This window comes from Gasterosteus aculeatus, chromosome Y (assembly GCF_964276395.1).
Source record: "Gasterosteus aculeatus chromosome Y, fGasAcu3.hap1.1, whole genome shotgun sequence".
Taxonomy (NCBI): Eukaryota; Metazoa; Chordata; class Actinopteri; order Perciformes; family Gasterosteidae; genus Gasterosteus; species Gasterosteus aculeatus.
Genome location: NC_135709.1, coordinates 4,457,401 through 4,478,147, shown reverse-complemented (window position 1 = coordinate 4,478,147; position 20,747 = coordinate 4,457,401). Strand labels below are relative to the sequence as shown.

The 20,747-nt window shown below is 41.9% G+C and overlaps 1 protein-coding gene and 1 long non-coding RNA gene across 2 annotated transcripts; one reads left to right on the top strand and one right to left on the bottom strand.

Annotated features, from left to right (window-relative positions):
* Positions 1 to 5,169: 5,169 nt before the first annotated feature.
* On the top strand, positions 5,170 to 14,041 carry LOC120812779 (secretory carrier-associated membrane protein 5-like). Its single transcript, XM_040168982.2, has 7 exons — positions 5,170 to 5,316; positions 6,198 to 6,273; positions 6,398 to 6,517; positions 7,486 to 7,642; positions 7,722 to 7,823; positions 11,439 to 11,556; positions 12,124 to 14,041. The coding sequence occupies exons 2-7, from the start codon at positions 6,267 to 6,269 to the stop codon at positions 12,310 to 12,312; spliced, it is 693 nt and encodes a 230-aa protein (XP_040024916.1). The 5' UTR covers positions 5,170 to 5,316; positions 6,198 to 6,266; the 3' UTR covers positions 12,313 to 14,041.
* Positions 14,042 to 17,178: 3,137 nt separating this feature from the next.
* Positions 17,179 to 18,160, bottom strand: LOC144390894 (uncharacterized). The gene is made up of 2 exons (XR_013454708.1): positions 18,065 to 18,160; positions 17,179 to 17,471 (listed from the first exon to the last, which is right to left on the bottom strand). It is a non-coding gene; the product is annotated as an uncharacterized LOC144390894 (long non-coding RNA).
* Between the last annotated feature and the right edge of the window lie 2,587 nt (positions 18,161 to 20,747).

Below are 20,747 nucleotides of genomic sequence, written 5' to 3'. Positions count from 1 at the left end.
TTGCAAAGACTGAAGAAGGAGCCGGTGAGCTTTTGAGTGGTTGACTAGTTATGCCATCAAATGCAAGATAAAATGTTATATATTTAATGAAATGTGTGTTTTAAAAAGTATTCAAGCTAAAAGTAATTGGATAAAAATTGATTTGTGTGTATTCACTGGAGTTAAAAGCTGCTAAAGTTTATAAGGTTAAAATCATCATTAAATAGTGTTTTAAAAATGTATTTAATTTGGTCTTGGGATACTTTAAATTTGGGTTGTCTTTCTACTTATTTTGAGGTTAATTTCCAGTAGATTATAAATTAAGTATGTGATGTTGGGTATGTGAATTGATTATGGTTTCTTGGGTTATATTTCTTTGACCTTCCATTCGTGTTTGTATTTCAAGGTTTTTCACCTGGTTTGATCAGGACAATTTTAATAAAAAGCAAGAAAGCAAAGAAGTCCGAATCTTGGTCATTGAGTGGAATCCAGTCTACACTTCTTAGCAAGTTGCCCTTTCAAGTGGGGAGCGGCAGTTTGAACCTCACAAAAGTGAGACACTTGACAATAGCAGTGTCATGTTGGATAACATGGAAAAACGACACCATAAATGCACACAACACGCAGCAGGGGTCGCAAAGCTTGTAATGAAAACAGCACACATTGTCATGGGCCATCCACTACATGTGCTAACAACACACAGCATAGTAGCTTACGTAAATTCACAAACTTTTACGATGACGTCATTAAGAAGGCTGAGTAAGCTGTTATAAGCTCCAAACCTTATATTCAGTGTGAATATAAGGTGGAACTGGAAGCAAAAGTGCGAACAGACTTAAAAGGCACACCACTGATACACTCTGATTGGCAATTGTTCACTGATGGCAGCTGCTTTAGACATCCACAGAAGGGGTTGCAGTCGGGATACGCGGTAGTCAGAAGCCATGGAGCAGGGACAGAGGTTCTGGAAGCAGAAAGGATCCAGGGAAGTCAGTCAGCTCAAAGAGCTGAGGTACTTTGCATTGATAAGAGTATTACAGCTGGCAGAAGGGAAGGAAGTAAACATCTATACTGAATCGGCGTATGCAGTAGGAGCAGCTCATGTGGAGCTGGGACGGTGGTTAAGAGCAGGTTTTCTGACGGCTGAAGGAAAACCGATTATCTGGCGGCAGCTTTGGTTCTACCGAGCACCGTGGCTAATATTAAGTGCAAAGGACACGAGAACACCAACAGTATGGTGGCCAAGGAAAACCAGGCAGCAGACCAAGCTGCAAAACAGGTTTCACCCCGTACGAACTGACCACCGGGAGACAGTTCCCTGGACCCAGTGCCGGCCTGAAGCTTAGGCCCAACCCGGGAACTCCGCCAGGTGAGTATGCAAGCCAGACCGTACCAGGTGGAGGAAAGAACCTCACATGCAGTGAGGCTGAGAGGACAAGGTGATACCTGGTACCACAGGAGCCAGTGCGCCACCGCAGAGGAACCAGCTTGCACTCGCCAGGACGTCCTGAAAGATCAGGAGCAAGAGGTGGCAACGGGCACCGGAGGGTCCCCAAACGCACTCTCAACGGACAGTTGACCGACAGACACCTAGAGCATGGTGATCTGTGTCGACTGTCTACAACCAAGAAGACCAAGAATAAGTGTATAACTATCCTCTTCTCTGTTCTATCTTTCTCAATTCAAGACACGATGAGGAGGCGGATCCAGCAGACGTCCTCCAGAGATTGGGGTGATCTCTGAAGAGATCAAAAGGGGGAATTGTGAGATGCATGTAGTGGTAAAAACATTCTGTAAACAATTGTCTTGTGCTAAAAGCCAGGTCTCAGTGGTTGACCCTGAGATGGAGAGATAGAAAGATTTAGGGTTTGCAGCTGTGTTTGTGGAAGGGGGTCATCTTGCTCTCACAGACCTTCGAATTTAAGTCTACACAGTGATTCACAGCTGATTTTACTCAAGCAAATTTAAGTAACATGTAATTAATAAATAAGCAGCATTTATTAAATTCTGCTCTCTCTTTTATTATGTAATAATTACTATTATTTATTTAGTAGATATTAATTAACGCCAATCCCAGTTTTTACAGTGAATAAAGGACAGTTGTGGAATTTGTACTGCACACTCAACCTCGCACGCTCATTCTCGCCCTGTGTTTTATAACATTAACCTACCTTTGTGGTTGGCCTTTTTTTTCAAAATATTTTTCGACCTGGTGGCACATTTGAAGTTCTTCAAAACATGTTTTGATCTGACCTGTGTTTAAACTGTTCTTTGTCCTCATCCCCCATCTTAAATATGGATTTGATCCCTCAGTGATGTAACAGCCTGGGCCTGTTTTCAGAGGCCTTCATTTTCTTAATACGGTGGCCCTAAAGTGCAAAACACAACGGCAAATAGGAACGCACAACAACATTAACTTCTTACGGAAAGAGTAGGGATCTCTGCGTCTCATTTTATTCTTCTTGCCACTGATTTGCCACTGAATTGCCACAGTTGCCTGAACCGTGTAATATGAAAAAAGGCATCCTGCAAGTTAACACTTCCCCTGCTTAAGAGAAAGCTCCAAAAGTCAACGTAACTAATGAACCCATCCGAACAGGAGGGCGGATCCACAATGTGTCTGTGTTTACATCCTGATTGGTGGAGCCGCCGCAGCCGCACGGCACTGATCGGAGGGTCACAGACCAAACAGTGCAGATGAAAATTATTCAGACTACAGCGTTTATATGTTCAACAATATGAAACGCAGTCTTAGAGTGTTTTAAAATGAGACCAAATTTATTTAGGATTATTCCAACATTAGAATACAAGGCGCAAAGTAATGTTTAAAACTTCCCGAATTATTATGTCTTAAAAGCATCTTATTAACAACACACAGTCTGTAGTTTCATATTTATGACGTTTTAAGTGAAATATTAAATATGTTGAAATCACATCTTCGCGTAAACCAAATTTCACCAATTATTATGAAAATCTTAATGTTAATATCATCTCTCTTTCAACCTTACATTACAACATGACACACTTATAAACAAATTGTCGTTTTTTGGCACGTTGATGTTTCATCCACTTTTTAGCCGGTTGAAAAGACGTTGAAATGAGGTCTTAGACGTTCAGACCTCATTTCAACCCGATTTCAAAGTTGGAATTACGTCTTGTGCTCACTGGGTATTCTAGTATAACACCCTCTCTTTTCTCTGATATTTGTATAGTAGCCTGATATATTTGATAATGTGATAACAGGCGGCCAATCAGATCCTAATGTGTAAAGCCCTTATTGAGTTTCAGCACCGTGGAAAGCATCAGGGGGGGGCCATGTATACAGGGTTCATACACATTTTGACCAGTGGATTTCCATGACTTTTCCATGACTTTTCCATGACTTCAAACACAATTTCCATGGCCAAATGAGTATGAAATCTCAGTGTATACATGAAAAAGTGAGAAAATGTAGTATTTAAACTAACAATGAGAATACCAAAGCATACAGTGTTTTCCCCACCATTCAATTCGGTCTCAAGATGTTATAATTATACAATTATCCACTATGGATGAGTATCTTTTGGGGGTTTCCTGATACCAGTGCTAAAACGATACTTATAAAACATACCGGTGCCTAAACAGTGCCTAAAACAATACTTGTTTTTCATTATTTTACTTCAAATTATGGACAATACATGAACTGTTAACAGTTTACAGTAGACATACAGTCTCTGTAAGAGCCGGAAGTGTATGTATTACTTCATTGGAATTTTGGGAATATTAATCATTTAATTTATGGTCATTGGGCAGGAACTAAAGATATGTAACTTGTATTTTACGCATTTATATTGGATTGGCGCTCCTTGTGTGTCTCCATGTATTTACGTCGCGATTGCAGTAGGTGCAACACAGAAGAGCTGCATTAGGCACAAGAGCATATCGTTTATCTGCTGTGTGACAGAATGTAGTAATTGTATATTATGTTGACGCATTGCAGCATAAAATAAACACAAAACGAAAAGAATCCAATGATCCCCTGTCATTCGAGGAGGAAAATGAAGGCACGTGTCTGCAGCTTAATACGGCTCAATGACAAAGAACACCGAAGCAACGCCGCCACGCCCTCTGTTTACAACTTGGAACTGCTGCTAGCAGACGGGCAGCGCACGTAGCGAAGAGAGAGACGTGCTGCTCGGCATGGTGGCTTCGCTAGAAGTCGCCCTCTGATGGGTTTCTGTAGTAGCTTCGCTAGCAGCGGCGCTGCTTCCTTTAGCACGGCTCGTTAATGCCGCTCTCCCGTGTTTAAAATATATAATGTTCCGCCTCCACATTACTTACATTCTGCTCGTCCCGGGTCTTTGTTTGTCGTAACTCATGAGATGCACTTTTCCATATGTAGCCAACCACGGTTAAATCTACACTTTCCTGACACTGGATGATTCCTGAGCTACCGAACTTTTCAGTTAAGGCGCGTTTACACAGCCGCGGTGCGAATTATTTGTCCTGCCTCTCTTTAAAACCATATGAATGATTTCAAACGTAATCTTAAATTAACCACACGACCATAGAAATATAACAAATGTCCATGACTTTTCCAAAACTTTTAGGATTTTATTTCTTTCCATGACTTTTCCAGGCCTGGAAATGACCATTTTGAAATTCCATGACTTTTCCAGGTTTTCCATGACCGTTCGAACCCTGTGTATACATATTCCTGATTTCTGATTGGTCAGATGCGGCAAGCAACAAAACCTCTAGTTTTCTAGGCCTTGGTGTTGCTCAGATGGGTAAAACCAGCGGATGGGGAGAGGAGAGATGTGTGAAAATGTAGTCTGTGCCTCGCCGACTACTGCGTTGTGTTCAGGTGCACTAATAACAGGACGCTGACCTTCCCTTAGGCACTTTATTCTGCAGAAATCAAATAAAAACATGGACGTGATTCTTCTCCATACACAACCAGTAACCTCCCCTCAACCACCGGTGAGCAGACTGACGAGGGCACGCAATGCCAGTCAAACAATACACTCTACCCAAGAGGGTGCTGTTACACAAAATAATATAACTCCTAATACCAAAGCTAATTATATACAGGACAGAAAAAGGATTTTGGAGAAATAAAACACAGTAACTTGAACCAAACACAATTGAAAACAAAAAAAGATTTACATATTTACTTAGACCTGTTACACAAAGAAAAGGTTTGACGTCACATGGCCACCTCTTACTCCCAAGCCCGTCATTTCAGGAATACCGCAACGCTGTCGTAGCTGCTGCAGATCTGGTCGTTTTACTCGAACGCGTTTTAATGCTGGTGAATCCATATATTGACTGACTGACTTACTGACTGGAACGAAGGTAAATCGTTAATCAATGCTTTTCCATTCATTTTCGGGCGCGAAAGGGTGTGGGAGAGGGGTGAATGTAGGCTGTTAAAATAAATAAAATAAACCCGATTCTAGATTCATGAAAACCCCACCACCAAAACGTTGTATTCTCCATGGTGCATTGTGCGGAGTTTGGGTTCGACCCGCTCGAAGAGGAAGCACCGACGCACCGTGAGGTGCAGGCTGAAGGACGTTCCTCCGTGATCACGATGCACTGTGCCCCGCTGCAGCATCACTGCCACTGGCGGAAAAACCGAGCAGTCACCGCGGAGCGTTTAAGGCTCGTAATGCATGTGGATCGACCGGGATCAGACTGTTATTTTATTGGCACAGGTTGCTTTATTGTGTGGCAGGAAGATGTCCTTCAGAGCTACATGCTCCCCATCCACCATCACATGCATTACAATGTGCTTTACAGTAACCCACTACTATCTGGTGCTTTATTATCCACGAGGCAAGCATATTTGTCATACATGTGCCAATCGGTATATTCTGTAGGCCTACATTGCGTCCATAGCTTTAGGTTATGAATAGCCTACATTTTAAAAAGCAAGAGAGGCCACACTGCCCCCCTCCCCCAATCGCGGATTACACAGCTGTAATATGTGAGCAAGCAAACATGTTCATTTGTCAATTTAATGAATGGTGCTCTGTCAGACATGGATACGGCAAAGGGCCATGGCAACTCCTCTAACAAAATCATGCAGGCATTTAAAGTATTTTATTTCAGTGAAGGGTGTGCATGCATCCACAGTGAGGCCAATGGAGGATTGTGGCCCTGTTTCCCACAAGGAGAGCAGGGTGAGTGAGTGATGATGCACTTCATAAAACAGCTCTGTTATTTCTCTGCAGTTTCATTTTCAAGACAGTTGAGATCTGTGTCTGTGTCTAACAAGTGGAGGCGACAACTGAACGGTCATCATGGCAGGTAAGCTCTTTTCTTTCTGTTCATCTTCACACTGTGCATGTCAGACTGTGCACAAAAAAACGACCCATTTATAATCCTTCACACAGCTGTCTTGATTTCTGTGAACCGTGTCTTTGTGTTCTAGAAAACAACTTCCCTCCTCTGCCTCGATTCATCCCCCTCAGGCCATGTTTTTATCAAGACTTCAATGAGATCCCAGACCAACATCGTACCATGTGCAAAAGGCTCTACTACCTATGGATCTGTGAGTATAGCTGCAGTAAAAGTTTGTGTAGACTGCTGAGGTGAAGTACAGTATTGCATGCATTTTTTACTGCAACTCATGTTTCATGTGGGTTTCCGGCATTGCAGTATAAACTGTTAACCTGTCCTCAGGGTTTCCTCTGTGTTTTCATTTGTTTAATGAGAACTAAACATCACACTCAGATCGACTAGTCACAGAGAATATCATTTAGGTTATACATTACAGGTCATGTTGCTGACGCTGTTATCCATTACATTACATTACAGGTCCAATCCAAAGCGACTTACATTACATTTGTAACCCATGGCTTTTTGGCTTTTTACATTTTTTGCACAGGAAGCAATTAGGGGTTAGGTGTCTTGCTCAGGGACACTTCGACTTGGGACTTCGATTTTAATCGATTTTAATCGATTTTATCGATTCGCTGTTGCAGCCCTAGTTTGATACATTTGCTATTTCAAAAATAGAAAAACATCTTTACAAATCTATAACGGGAGCTTGAGTGGATTTTGATCATCGGATCAGTTCATCTGCAGAAAAGGAACCGTTTGAAGACATGACCAGGCTCCCAGCAACTTTAGTCAACATTTTTGACATACACCAGATCTATAAGTAACAAAAACAGCTCTTGATTGTGATAACAGTGTACTAATCTGTCAAAAAGCATTTATGTGAGCATCATGGTATCTTTTTCCTGACCACATGGGTTCTGCCACTTGAAAACAGGAATGTAAGTCTGATATAAAAGTAGATTAGTCTCAACAAAGTGTAGGACACAAACTGTGTGCTGTGTGTGCTACATTATTGTTTTAGTATGGTATTGAACTTCTTGTTGAGTTGTCGCTGAGATCTAGAGTGAGTCATTCCTGCTGAATAATGAGTATATTGTGGGATATTCATCATGGAGGCTTTTGTCTTCAATCTGTCTTGTTTCGGTTATCCTCGCTCCTTCTCTGCAACGTCGACAGTCAACAGCGCTACACTGGCCGTCAATCTGATCGGCTGTCTGGCGTGGATGTGTGGAGGCGGTGGAGCAACCAACTTCGGCATGGCCATCCTGTGGCTCATCCTCTTCACACCTTGCTCCTACGTGTGCTGGTTCAGGCCCATCTACAAGGCCTTCAAGTGAGCGGACTCGACATGTTTTACCTGCTGTTCTTCTGGATCACATCAGCTCTGATGTTTTTTTATTCTCTTCATTCAGGACGGACAGCTCTTTCAATTTCATGGCTTTCTTCTTCGTCTTCATGGCGCAGGTGGTGGTCAGTATTATCCAGACTGTTGGCATTCCAGGCTGGGGTGTGTGGTAAGCGCTTCGACAAACACAGATATGTTTGATATAAAGCGTGAATACAGATGGGTGACAAATAAAAGCACTATTTGTCTTAAATGTATATGGATTTTTTATTATGATGGAAGATACAATTATGTTCAGTTGAGTTAAGATTAAGTGACTGCAATCCTAGGACAAGATTCCCTTTCACATTTTTCTTGTATGCAAGCATTTATATTGGTTATGTTTCTGCAGATATATACATTACATTACATGTCATTTAGCTGACGCTTTTATCCAAAGCGACTTACAATAAGTGCATTCAACCATAGGGTACAAACTCAGAAGAACAAGAAACAAGAAAGTGCAATTTCCTCAAATAAGCCAATTTAAAATTTGCTATAGATGAGTGACGTTACAAGTACAATTTAAGTGCTACAATTTGTTAGTCTTTTAGTGGAGGTAGAGTCTGAAGAGGTGTGTCTTTAGTTTGCGGCAGAAGATGTGAAGGCTCTCTGTGGTCCTGGTGTCTTCAGAGAGCTCGTTCCACGATTTAGGAGCAGGACGGCAAAGAGTCGAGATCTAGTCGAGTGTTTTGCTCTCAGTGAGGGAGGGACGAGCAGTTTATCAGATGCAGAGCGGAGAGTGCGCGTTGGGATGTAGGGTTTGACCATTGGGTGTCATCGGCATAGCTATGGTAGGAGAAGCCGTACGAGTGAATGACAGCGCCGAGAGAGTTGGTGTAGAGCGAGACGAGGAGGGACCCAGGACGGAACCCTGAGGAACTCCAGTAGTAAGAGGACAAGGTTCCGACACCAATCCTCGCCAGGTTACCCGGTAGGTGCAGCCGTCGAGGTAGGACGAGAGAAGGGAGAGAGCAGAGCCTGAGACACCAAGTTCCTGAAGGGAGGAAATAAGGATCTGGTGGTTGACTGTGTTGAATGCAGCAGAGAGGTCCAGAAGGATGAGGACAGAGGAGAGAGAGGCGGCTCTAGCAGTGTGGAGTTGCTCTGAGACAGCAAGGAGAGTGGAATGGCCTTGAAGCCTGACTGGTGGGCGTCAAGGAGGTTGTTATGATGGAGATAGGAGGAGAGTTGGTTAAAGGTCGCACTTTCAAGACAGAAAGGGAAGAAGAGAGACCAGTTGGTAGTTGTTCTCTTCAGAAGGGATGAGGGTAGGTTTCTTCAGGAGAGGGTTAACTCTTGCCTCCTTCAGAGAATTGGGAAAACCGCCAGATAACAGAGTGTTGTTGATGAGACAGGTGAGGAAAGGAAGACGGTCAGGTGCGATAAGATTGTAGAAGATGTGATGGAATGGGGTCAAGAGGGCAGGTGGTTGGACTTACTAGGGTAAGAATTTGGTTAGGAGACAGGGGGTGAAAGAGGAAAGTGAGGGCGATAGAGGTGAAGTCAGTGGGACGCAAGAAGTAGGAGGTGGGTTTGAGAAAGGGGAGCTGTTACGTCCCCAGAAATCTGGGTTCGTATAATGATTCCAATTCGGGGATTACTTGTAGTTGTGTGTGTGTGTGTGTGTGTGTGTGTGTGTGTGTGTGTGTGTTATTTCCAGATAGGATTGGGACCCGGAGCGCCACCCCCCTCGTCAGTGGTTGCAGCTGGCTGGGCTCTTTAAAAAGCCCAGTTTTGGACCAGTTCGGGCACTGCATGCTCGCTGCATATTCACATATGTTGCCTTTGGTTTGTACCCTGTGTGAGAAGATATTCAGTTGTGTTTAGTGTTAGATAACTTCTGTTCCTTTTTGGAAACGTGTAGCAGCAGAAGGGAGCAATTGTTTGTTTGGGTCATTTGACTAATTATTTGTTTTCTCTTTTGTTCACAGGGAGTGGGGAGTAGATTTAGAGCTACCCCGGGGTATACATCACCCTTAGGTTTACTTCTCTGTCTAGAAACACCAGTTTAGACCTGAGCAGACCACCACCTGTAAGTTTGGTTAGGGCGCCTTTACCGTGTGCCAGGTAGAGTGTTTTCAATTGGGGGTTAGTACAGGTTAGGGGTGGGGACCTTTTTGTTTATTTCTTTGTTTTGGTCCGGCCAGCCCTCCCCTTTTCCCAGAAGGTTATTGTTTATTTAAGTGTATTTATTTTGTTAGATAAAAGCGTTGTTCTGTATTTGGTGTTTGTCCTTTTCTCGCACCGCGACTCCATACCCCTTTTGCCGGCACCGGTGGGCCGGAGCAGTGGGTTGTCATGTTCCCCTCCCTTTTGGGAGCTGGAACGTAACAGGAGCGTATGTCAGCTATTTTCTTGGTAAAGTAGTTGACAAAGTCACCCGGAAGAAGGAGGGAGGAGGACTAGGGGGTTCAAGGAGTTTGGAGAAGATTGAAAAGAGTTTTTTGGGGTTAGAAAATTAAGATTCGATTTTGGATTGGTAGAAAGAGCTTTTGGCAGCAGAGATAGAAGCAGAAAAAGAGGAGAGAAGAGATTGAAATGCAAGCAGGTCGTCAGGTCGTTTTTATTTACGCCATCTCCTTTCCGATGCTCGCATGGTGGCTCTCATGGCACCGGTTGAGACGGAGCCGGAGGAGATTTGCCAGTCCGTCGGGTCGTTAGAGGGCAGAGAGAGTCTAGAGAGGAGGAAAGAGTTGAGAGGAGAGTCTCTGCAGCAGCGTTCGGATGCAAGAGTGAGAAGGAGTCAGTTGAAGGGAGAGCTGATAGAACAGAGGATGCCAGGGAGGAGGGAGAGAGGGAGCGAATATTGCGACGAACAGGTACAGAGTCAGTCAATGGAGGAGGGTCGTTAGTTATAGAGAGTAAGAGATGAAGAAGTGATCAGACACATGAAGTGGAGTTACAGAGAGGTTAGTGGTAGAGCAGTTTCTAGTAAAGATGTAGTCAAGGTGATTGCCGGCTTTGTGAGTAGGAGGAGAGGGACTGAGTGACAGAGCGAAAGAAGAAAGTAGGTGTATGAGGTCAGATGACTTCTCTGTCTGGATGTTCAAGTCACCCAGGAAGATGAGCGGAGGGCCATTTTTGGGGAAATTGGACAGGAGGATGTCCAGTTCTACCAAGGAATGTCCACTTTCCCCCCGTCCAAAAATCCGTCCACATTTAGTACTAAAATAAATACATCTTACTATAGCATACCCAGCGCTAAAGGGGAAATTTACTGCACAGTTCTTTGATAGGTGAAAATAAGTTAATATAATACGGTTACCAGCAAAATTATAAACACAGTACATTATCGCTCATTAGCTGTCCCTGTGGGACATGTCACCACGGCTGTGGGGACTACTATACGATGTGTCTTTTTATATGATGTCGAAGCAGGTTTTTGCAGCTTTATTTTTTTTTTTTTCGATGGAGAGATAATGCTATCGCGGGGAAGTAGAAGTCACACTGAATCTAAAATCCCAGCTATCATATCTGAGTGTTCAGATTTATCTGAGATACGACTGCGAGTGTGAGGAGTGTGACCTTTGGTGCTGAGAATGTTAAAGTGCCTTAACTTCACCAGCATGCACTGGCCTCTTTCACACAATGCAATGTATTTGCCAAAACGAGCCGCACCGTTAGGAACCCTCTACCTTAAAACCAATGAATACACATATATTTGAAGTTTTTGCATGAGTTTTTGCTTGAGTGCCACTTTCTTTGGTGTGAGGTATACTAACTCTCTTGTTGTTCCCATCAGTGGCTGGCTGGCTACCATCACCTTCTTCAGCACCAACATTGGATCAGCTGTGGTCATGTTGATTCCCACCATCATGTTTACTGCGGTGGCCATACTGTCCTTCATCGCCCTCACTAAGGTAACGACACATTTCTACTCATTTAAACAAAAATGTGCAATGTGTAATGTTGCCATTAAAATCTTCCATACTGTACTAAACCTGTGTCATAAACTTGTAGCTTAAGTGACCTGAAACATTTCCTTCACCATTTCCAGTCCATTTAGCGTTGGTTATGAACCCATCATGCTGTTGAGTTTATATTCCACTCAAAGATATCAAACTAAGCTACCTAGTGTCTTGAGTAAAAGCTAATTATTCTAGCTCGATAATATTAGCACTCATGCTAGTCGCTGACATGGGAATCACGGTGGATGCAGTTAGAGGTACTGTGTGATTGGACATGGCTGGTGATGTCTGTCACACGGCACAGATGTCGCACTAATCAAATTATGGAAATTACAGTCCTGTCATCCTCAGTAGAATGCATGCCACATGGGAATGACTATAGGGTATACAACGATTAAAACCTTATTCCTTACGTCCCCCCAAACAAGTATTTTCATTTCAGCTCAACTTTAATACCATTGACAGGCTTCCCCCCACTCCCTCAGGAAATGTCTTTTTGAATAACAACTTCTTCTGTAGGTACACAACTTCTACCGTGGTACGGGGGGCAGCCTGGATAAGGCCCAGGAGGAGTGGGCCAGCGGGGCTTGGAAGAACCCCCACGTCCAGCAGGCAGCCCAGCAGGCGGCAATGGGAGCTGCCCAGGGAGCCGTGCAGCAGAACCAGTACTCAGCAGCTCCCACCTACAACTACGACGAGCCGATGTAGGCCAGAGGAAGGGGGGCCGGGCTGCCGCGTGGGAGAGATGGAAAGGGATCAATTAAGAACACAAGTCAGAATTGGGCGCCCTTTGTTGTCATGCTTGAGTAATTCATGTCTTTGGTGGAAGCGTACCGTAATTGGATTCGGACATTCATGGAATTAATATTTAAGTCACTTCACATTTAAACCAACAGCCAGCTATGAAGAAAAGTTGTTTTATTTTTTTGTTAATCAGTTTTAGCTGGTCTGTGTGTGTGTGTTGCTTTCCAAAGGAGACACATCATAAAGCTAAAAGTCTCCTGAGCTTCATTCGATTAATGAGGTTGGCTCGTCTGTGGTCACCACACAGCGACCTCTCTGACCTGGCCTGTCACACTCTTAAAACATTGCTCGGTCACCAAATGCTAAATATATTTACCCTCAGTGTAGCTGCTGTGTCATTAAAGGGACAGGTCAACAAATTTATTTGCTTTCTGTATGAATCTAGTCTTTTAGGTTTAGGGTAAAATTATTACTTAAGTTTATTATTTGGGACCATAATATATTTTTTTGTAGTAGCCAATTGTTTTTTTTTTACTTATCATGTAATCTTAATGACTTTTTGTCAAATAATATGCTGTTCAACAAGATCAAAGTCAGACAAAAATAGCATTTCAAATTTAAAAATGAATAATTACAAAAAAAACAGCATCATGAATTAAAAAATAAAATAATTGTCTCAAACTAAATTTAAATTACAAGACTAAATGTATGAAGCAGGTATTTCTCCAAATTCCCAAAACTTTGGATATTATAAAACATTGTTTACGGTAGATGTTTTGGTGACCTGGTTCTGGTTTTCTTCACTGATGAGAAGTTGCTTCAATGAACCTCTCCGTTAAATTCAGCATACTTGTTCTCGGGAAAGGTTTTAAATTTTAGACGTCCTCAAAATTCAGTAAATGGTTATTACAATGATACAGTATTAGACTTGTCCTAGACTCGGAATGCTCTTTCAAAACGTGTGAGTCGTCTTGTCTGAATGTGATGGTGTGGTATTCAATAGGCTGTTGTTTTACTTTTCAGTTGTTGTGTTTTGTACCTATTTGTTATTCTTTTGTGTATTTTGGATGTTGCGTGGATGTGTTTGAAGCACCGGGGAGGGGTTAGGGTTAGGGTTGTCTTCCTATGGCTGTGGGCAACAGATTTTTAATTAGGGTCCTCGCAACCAGTGCTGTAGTGGTAAAATTAGAGGTGGGTAAACTCTGAATTTAGTGATCATACAGACCTCGACGCGATGCCAAGCAACGCAACACAAAGCGTCGCGACTCTGTAAGGCTGTCCTGGCTATATTGCATTATGTTATCAGTAAAAGTCATATACAATCAATGACAATGAATAAATATGTTAGTAGTTTATTAAATTTAAGAAAACCGTAAAGAAAAGTATGTCAACACAACAGCACAATTGCAGATTAAGAACTATCTACATACGGAGTCTCCTTTTTACAGTAGTGCCCAGAGGGCCTCCTTGTCCTCCACGTCAGGTCCTGCCTTGCACAGAGGAGCCATGAACCCCAGAACACGTTCATGGCCTCTGTGCTTCTCCTCTCTCTACTCGACCTGGTGTTTCTCCTCTCCCTGTGCTCTCTGCATCATTGCCTGTCCTATCACTGCCTGAAAAAATATGTTGAATTTAACACTCATGTACTATGTTATCATAAATAGCCTATACAGCATGTTTTTTTTCACATTGAGAACTGACTTGTTTTCTAATCTACGCGTCACCAGGCGTTTTCTTGTCCTTTTACCGTGCACGACCAGCGAACACAGAGCGCGCGACTACACCCCCCTCCCTCACGTCGGTCGTTCCGCCCGCAACAACGACTACTACCCCCCCCCCGTCGGACCTTCTCGACCAGTCCGCGAAATATTGTCTGACATGAAACCGGTCCCTGAGGTAAGAAAGGTTGGGGACCACTGGGCTGATCCACAGCGTGTTTACACACCTCCTGGATCCTGATTGGTGTCGCTGCTGCAGCCGCAAGGCACTGATTGGATGCTCACAGACCGTAATACAGCGCAGATGAAAATGATTCAGACTACAGCATTTATATGTTCAACAATAGGAAATGTAGTGTTAGCTGTTTTAAAATTACACCAAGTTTATTTCGGATTATTCCAACGGAAGAATACAAGGCGCAGGGAACTTTGAGGTGCGTAAACGCCACTTATAGGTGCGTAAACGCTATTTATAGGTGCGTAAACGCTATTTCCAAATTCTAGAGGTGCGTAAACGGCGTTTACGTGCGTTTACCCTCCACTACAGCCCTGCTCGCAACGACTAGTCGTAGAGGAACCTATTGTATTTCAAGGAATTATTATTATTAGGGTCCTCGCAACGATTAGGGTCCTCCCTTTTTGAGGCCTTTATCATATTCAAAAAGTTGTTAAATTTGGCACGCTTATCAGAACTGGTGAAAAATTTGATATTTGGGGGGTTTTGCATTTGGGTACGAAGAAATGTCACCATAGCGCCCCATAGAAAGGTAAAAAAAGGACCCCACTAGGCCAGTTTCCGCCCCTGATGTCCGATTGACTTGAAATGTGGCACACATGTGCTCTTGGACATGCTCTACAAAAAAGTCAATCATGGTATGCAAATGCTCTTAACTAGATTTTCCGCCATTTTGAATTTGATGAAAAACACGTATTTGGCCATTTCTCCTAAACACTATGTCTGATTGTCACGAAATTTGGATCGATTTACCCCTGTCCTATCAATATCGTGTTGATATCTTCTTGTTTTGAGAAGATATGGGCTAATGAACTTTGCAAGGGGTGTGGCTTAATCTTGCAAGAGTCATAACTTCCAAATGATTTGGCCTGCCCGCACCAAACTTGTAACACATGTGAACATTGAACCCCTGAACACACCCTGATTTTTTGAGAATATTTGAAGAATAGGGGGCGCTGCAATTAATCGTTGAAAATCTGCCCTTTTGGCCTATTTTCGTGATTTGCTAGAGTTGCAAAAGACCGAACTCCTCCCAGGGATTAAACCTGATTCTTTTCAAATTCGCGCAGTATGATCTCGAGGACCTAGGCTCTAAGAATTGCATGTTGCCAGAAGAAAATTCTAAACTATGTGTGTAGGGAGCAATTTTGAAAAACCACCATTCAGCATAAAAATTAAAGTTGTTTTAACTCAACCATACTTTATCTAATCTGCTCCATATTTCTCATATAGCATGAACTTCTCACCCTGTAGACATCCATATGATCATTTTTAACCTTTGTCATAGCGCCACCTGGGGAAAACAGGAAGTTGATTGTTTTATTTTATTTTACACCCTGCTCCTCACAGGTTAATCTGATCCCTAGCAGAGAGGTAAAACCGTAATAATGCTTCAGTGTGAAAATGATAAGAATCCGATAATTGGGGGGGAGAAGGTGCATCGGCAAAGATGATCTTTCCCCAACAACAACAAAACCGTTGCAACTCTCCTCCAAATCATCTGATTTTTCCCAATTTACACATGTTTGATGAGACTCTGGGCCTGAAGAGATGTAAAGCTGAATCAAGTCACAGCGCCATCAGTACATCAGATGTCCTGGTTATCCCTGCGTGACACCTTGGGGATGTGCACTATGAAGCTGAAGTGGAATTATCATGTAGCTATTGGTCGTTTCCTTTTTTTTCTGAAATTGATTATAAGGCTGGTGAATGACATTTAAGAGAAGGTTTGGTGACCTATGACATTTCGCGTCGCTCCACCCGTGCGGTTAACGACAACTGACTCTTGGACGCTTTGTTCGACGGCCGCAGGGGTTCTTGGCTGCATTTCTAGCCGTCCGGCCAGGTGGGATTGTGCAGGCTTTAAACATAGACGGGAATAGTAGCAACCAAAACATTCACTGTTATGACTTGAAAATGTGCCTGTTTTCAGGTTGGATACCAACGGTACAGTGTTAATTTTGGCAGCTATTTTTGATTTAGTCTTAGTCTTTAGACGAAAAATGCATATTAGTTTTAGTCACATTTAGTCATTTTAATCCTACTTAGTTTTATGTAATTAGTTTTAGTCTAGTTTCCCAGTGAGCATTTTTTGGTTGAAAAGACGTTTAAACGACGTCTATGCCCGACGTTGAAAAGACGTTGCAAAGTGGTTTAAAAGTGAAAGTTGTTTCAACGTCTATTCGTAGACGTTGAAAAGACGTCTATGTTTAGACCACATTTCAACGTGATTTTTTATACGGTAATATTTCTTATTCTCTTGTGTGCCATATCATCATTTTGGAGGTTTAAATAGAAACTACGTCCACATTTGTAAGTTTACCACCGATATTATAAATCACGTTGAAAACGGGTCTATACGTGAACGTCTTTTCAACGTCTACGAATAGACGTTTAAACAACTTTCACTTTTGAACCAATTTGCAACGTGTTTTAAACGTTGTTTCAACGGATAAATTGCTCGGTGGAAACTTACAAGTTACATACTTAGTCACAGTTGTCATGTTAACAGCCCTTAACAAGGACAAACACATTATTTTATTAATTTGCATTTATTATAAATATAACACTATACATATAACAACACTTTTCCTAATTAAAAACAATACAAAAATAAAATATATATTTCAGGGAAATAAACTATGGAATTAAAAGTGCAGAACAAACATCGAGAGTTTAGTTTAGAATTCTGTGTTTCTAGCCCATTTTTCTGGATCATTGGAACGTAATTTTCAGATTCTGTAACAAGATGTGGCGGTGAGTCACTTGAGTTGGGATAGTATACCTGAAATCAGCTGCGTCTCCCTCATCCTCACTTGAGGATTCTTTGAGTAAAGGGAGTCAGAGTGCACAGAACACCCTTCAATTGCAGATTCCTCTGGTCAACATGTTTATTCAATTCAAATCATTTTATTTTGTTCAGTTTTGCAATCTGTAAACATGCAACATCCTGTCCCAAAACCCCCAAAATGTAAAAAACCTTCAACTGGGAGAAACCTGAGGGGAAAACAGCAGAGAAGTAGGTGTGTAGAGTATGAACGGATTAAAGATGTACAGTGCATCCAATTTCTACAACACAAATGATTCTAATATTGAGAGTAGTAAGTCAGGTGTAAGACAACCTCCATCAGATGTAACCTCCGTCAGATGCAACCACCACCCACAGAAACCTGTGAGGAGGGAAAGCACAAAGATTGCCAAAAAGGAAAGTTGGTCATTTGGGTTTATGATGACAGTAATAAACTAATAATAATAACAGCAGCAGGTGTGTTAGGACCCTAATTTATAGACTGTTTACTTATTACATTATAAACAAGATAACAATTCATCTGCAACTTATGGCATTTCTGGAGTAACATTTCCAGGTATATCACACAGTAACATGATTTAAGCACACAGTAACTTACAATGTGTTGGCCCTCTTGTTTACAGAGCACAACTTGTTGAATTCAGCCCTTCACCCTTGCAATCTGTATTTAGCCCCCATTGCTTTAAAAACGTATTTTCAATGTGAAATGCAATAATATTTATGGGTACGTATTAGCAACACCAAACACACAAAAAATATTCTGGGATATTTACTTTTGGTCCATCATGCTGCACGCTAGCATGCTGCAAGCTAGCATGCTAACTAGCAAACTACCTGCGCTAACTCTAACTCGCTTAACAAAAAGGGCCGTCTTTCCCGTATCGGGTGGGCAGCACAAGTAAAACACCCGGTTATAGTTCCAGGTGTGCTTCATTCAAACACTCGCGTACTTACAGAGCAGTGGAGCCGGTAGTCGTGGTTCTATCAGCCCGTTCATGTCGCTCTGCTGCCGTAACTTCGCCTCGTCCGCTCGGAGCTCTGCAGGCGTCTAAGAACTCGCGCATGCGCGTTACAGATGTGAGCGGAGTCACGTGTTTACAAGTAATGTTTGAACCTGCCCGCATTATTATGTCTTAAACGCATCTTATTAACAGCACGCAGTCCGTAGTTTCATATTTCTGAAGTTTTAAGTGAAATATTAAATACGTTGAAATCACGTCTTCGCGTAGACCAAATTTCGCCGACCAGTTCATTAATTATTATGAAAATCTTAACGTTAATATCGTCTCTCTTTCAACCTTACGTTACAACATGACACATTTATCAACAAATTGACGTTTTCTGGCACGTTGATGTTTCATCCTATTTTTAGACGGTTGAAAAGACGTTGAAATGAGGTCTTAGACGTTCAGACCTCATTTCAACCCGATTTCAACCATATTTCAACGGCGAAATTACGTCTTGTGCTCACTGGGTTTAGTCACATTTAATAGCCATATTAAACTCCTTTTCTTCCCTTCTCAGGCCCAGGGACCCCCTGTGTTGTGTCTACAGCTGCATAATAGTCTAGCTTGCAGTACTTGGTTGTCCATTAGATGTCCCTCATAGGACAGGTCTATAGCAGGGGTCGGAGGAGCCGAGCCAAGAACAAAGGGTTGAAGTGTTTGTGTGAGCGACTATAAATGACATGTGAAAAATCATTACATGAAAGGATTTGGATTTTAACAAATAGCAAAGCATTTATTTGCAAGGCAATTTAACAAATTGGCAAAGGTGTAACAACTTCATGAGGACCAGGGATCTAAACGCAACACTTTGTTGTCTTTGTCTGTTTACTTGCAGTGCTTTTGACATGGCCACCGGAAACTTCATGGTCCTTTATTGTTTCCACTGTCCCAATAAAACGAAACAAAAATACATTATTTTCTTGGCTTCAGAACCTGCAATGAGTGTATTATGTTAGACGTGTTTGTAACGGAGCGTCTCATCCAGCGAGGAATCGCTGCCTGCCGTCGCCAGAGAACAGAGCAGAAAGGTCCGACAGTCTTTAAACGGGTCTTCATGTTTCTGTGAAGCAGCGCGGCTTCAGCCTGCTAACAGTCAGCTAAACAGAGACAGCTGAGCTAAACTAACGAAGCCACGTTCAAACTCGCCGAAACGTAAAATAGTCGTCACGGTCCGTAGTCGGTGCACAAGAACCACAGTTGCACCGATGTGAGCGTTCTGGGTTCGTGGATGACGTCATCATGACACGTTAACATCCGCGTACGGGGCCGTATACTTTGTCTGTCTGTTGGCTGCGTGAGAATTTAGGGGGGGAAAGTATCGTGACTTCGTCAACCACCAACATGTTCGTCTCGTCTCGTTAACGAAAGTTAAAATAGATTTAGTCATAGTTTTTATTTTTTAAGATCGTTTTCGTCACGTCTTAGTCATGGAAAAAAGGTTCGTTAACGAAACATTTTCGTCATAGTTTTAGTGCAACGGTACAGATCGAGACATGGATAACATTTTCACCAGCAGGTGCACACGCAGTAGTTATGAATTGTTACCCTGTAACCCATCCACAATCCCATCTGTTAGCAAATGCACAAACTTTAGCCGATCCAAGTGGAAAGTCTCCATCAATGTTCTTGTTTCAGTCCAAGTTTCTTTTTGTTGCCATATGTACATACATCTTATGTGATTTTGGAAACGACAGATATGCATCCAACATGCAGCAGGAGCTACAGCGTATGTTGGATGCAACTACTAACACTCTGCATTTCATGCTGCTGGATCCCCCGTGTACTGTATGTTGTTTTATATGTATTATATGATTCCTAGCTATAAATATATGAGTACTTGAGGTTAGGTAAATATTTGCCATGGATAAACACATTCAATATAAACATGTTGTGATTTTGAGGAAGCTGCGTCTCCATGAATGAAGAATACATTTTTTTGTATTACTTTTATATTATTTGGTCTTACCCTAATATATATTAAAGAGTTATGGTTGAATCCTGTTTAGTTATTTGATCATTTTGTACATTGCAGTAATGGTGAAGCAACACAAAGCCGCATATTAGATAATTTATCGCAATGCTTTAAAAAACAAAATTAAATGTGAATTATTTATCGTGCCTTTGTTTAAAACTACTCTGAACCATGCACTGATTCTCTAGAGCAATACTTTAAATGTAATTCAAAAAGCATTTTCTATCAAAATAAACATATCTGATGTTGTAGTTTGACTCTGCGACAATGTTTTCAGTGACTTCACACATTTCACCAAGCTGAGGACGGACATGACTGCTACAGACACCGTTGCTGGACTTTCAAATGAAAATGTGTGAATATCTGTTTCTAATCGCAAATATATTTGAATTAATTTATAGCATTTGCTTTCCATTTCTGGTTCTTCAATGGCAATTGTTTTTTTATGTGTTGTCATTCTTGTTGCTGTAAATACAAAAGTTAAACCTCTTTAATGCAGCCTTCCGAGGTTGTCAGATAAGAAACAACACTTTTAAACAAAATCAAATTAGTGTGACAATTATATCAGCAGTAAATCATTTTATTCATAAAATATTAACATATGCCCAATACAATCTATTAAGTAGCAGTGAAAAAAATAACAGGAAAACCGGTAAAA

Bases quoted from the DNA above. Each gene is read 5' to 3' on its own strand.
- LOC120812779 (XM_040168982.2), top strand. The intron at 7,643-7,721 runs GTGAGCGGACTC...CTCTTCATTCAG, and splicing joins CCCATCTACAAGGCCTTCAA to GACGGACAGCTCTTTCAATT. The intron at 7,824-11,438 runs GTAAGCGCTTCG...TGTTCCCATCAG, and splicing joins ATTCCAGGCTGGGGTGTGTG to TGGCTGGCTGGCTACCATCA.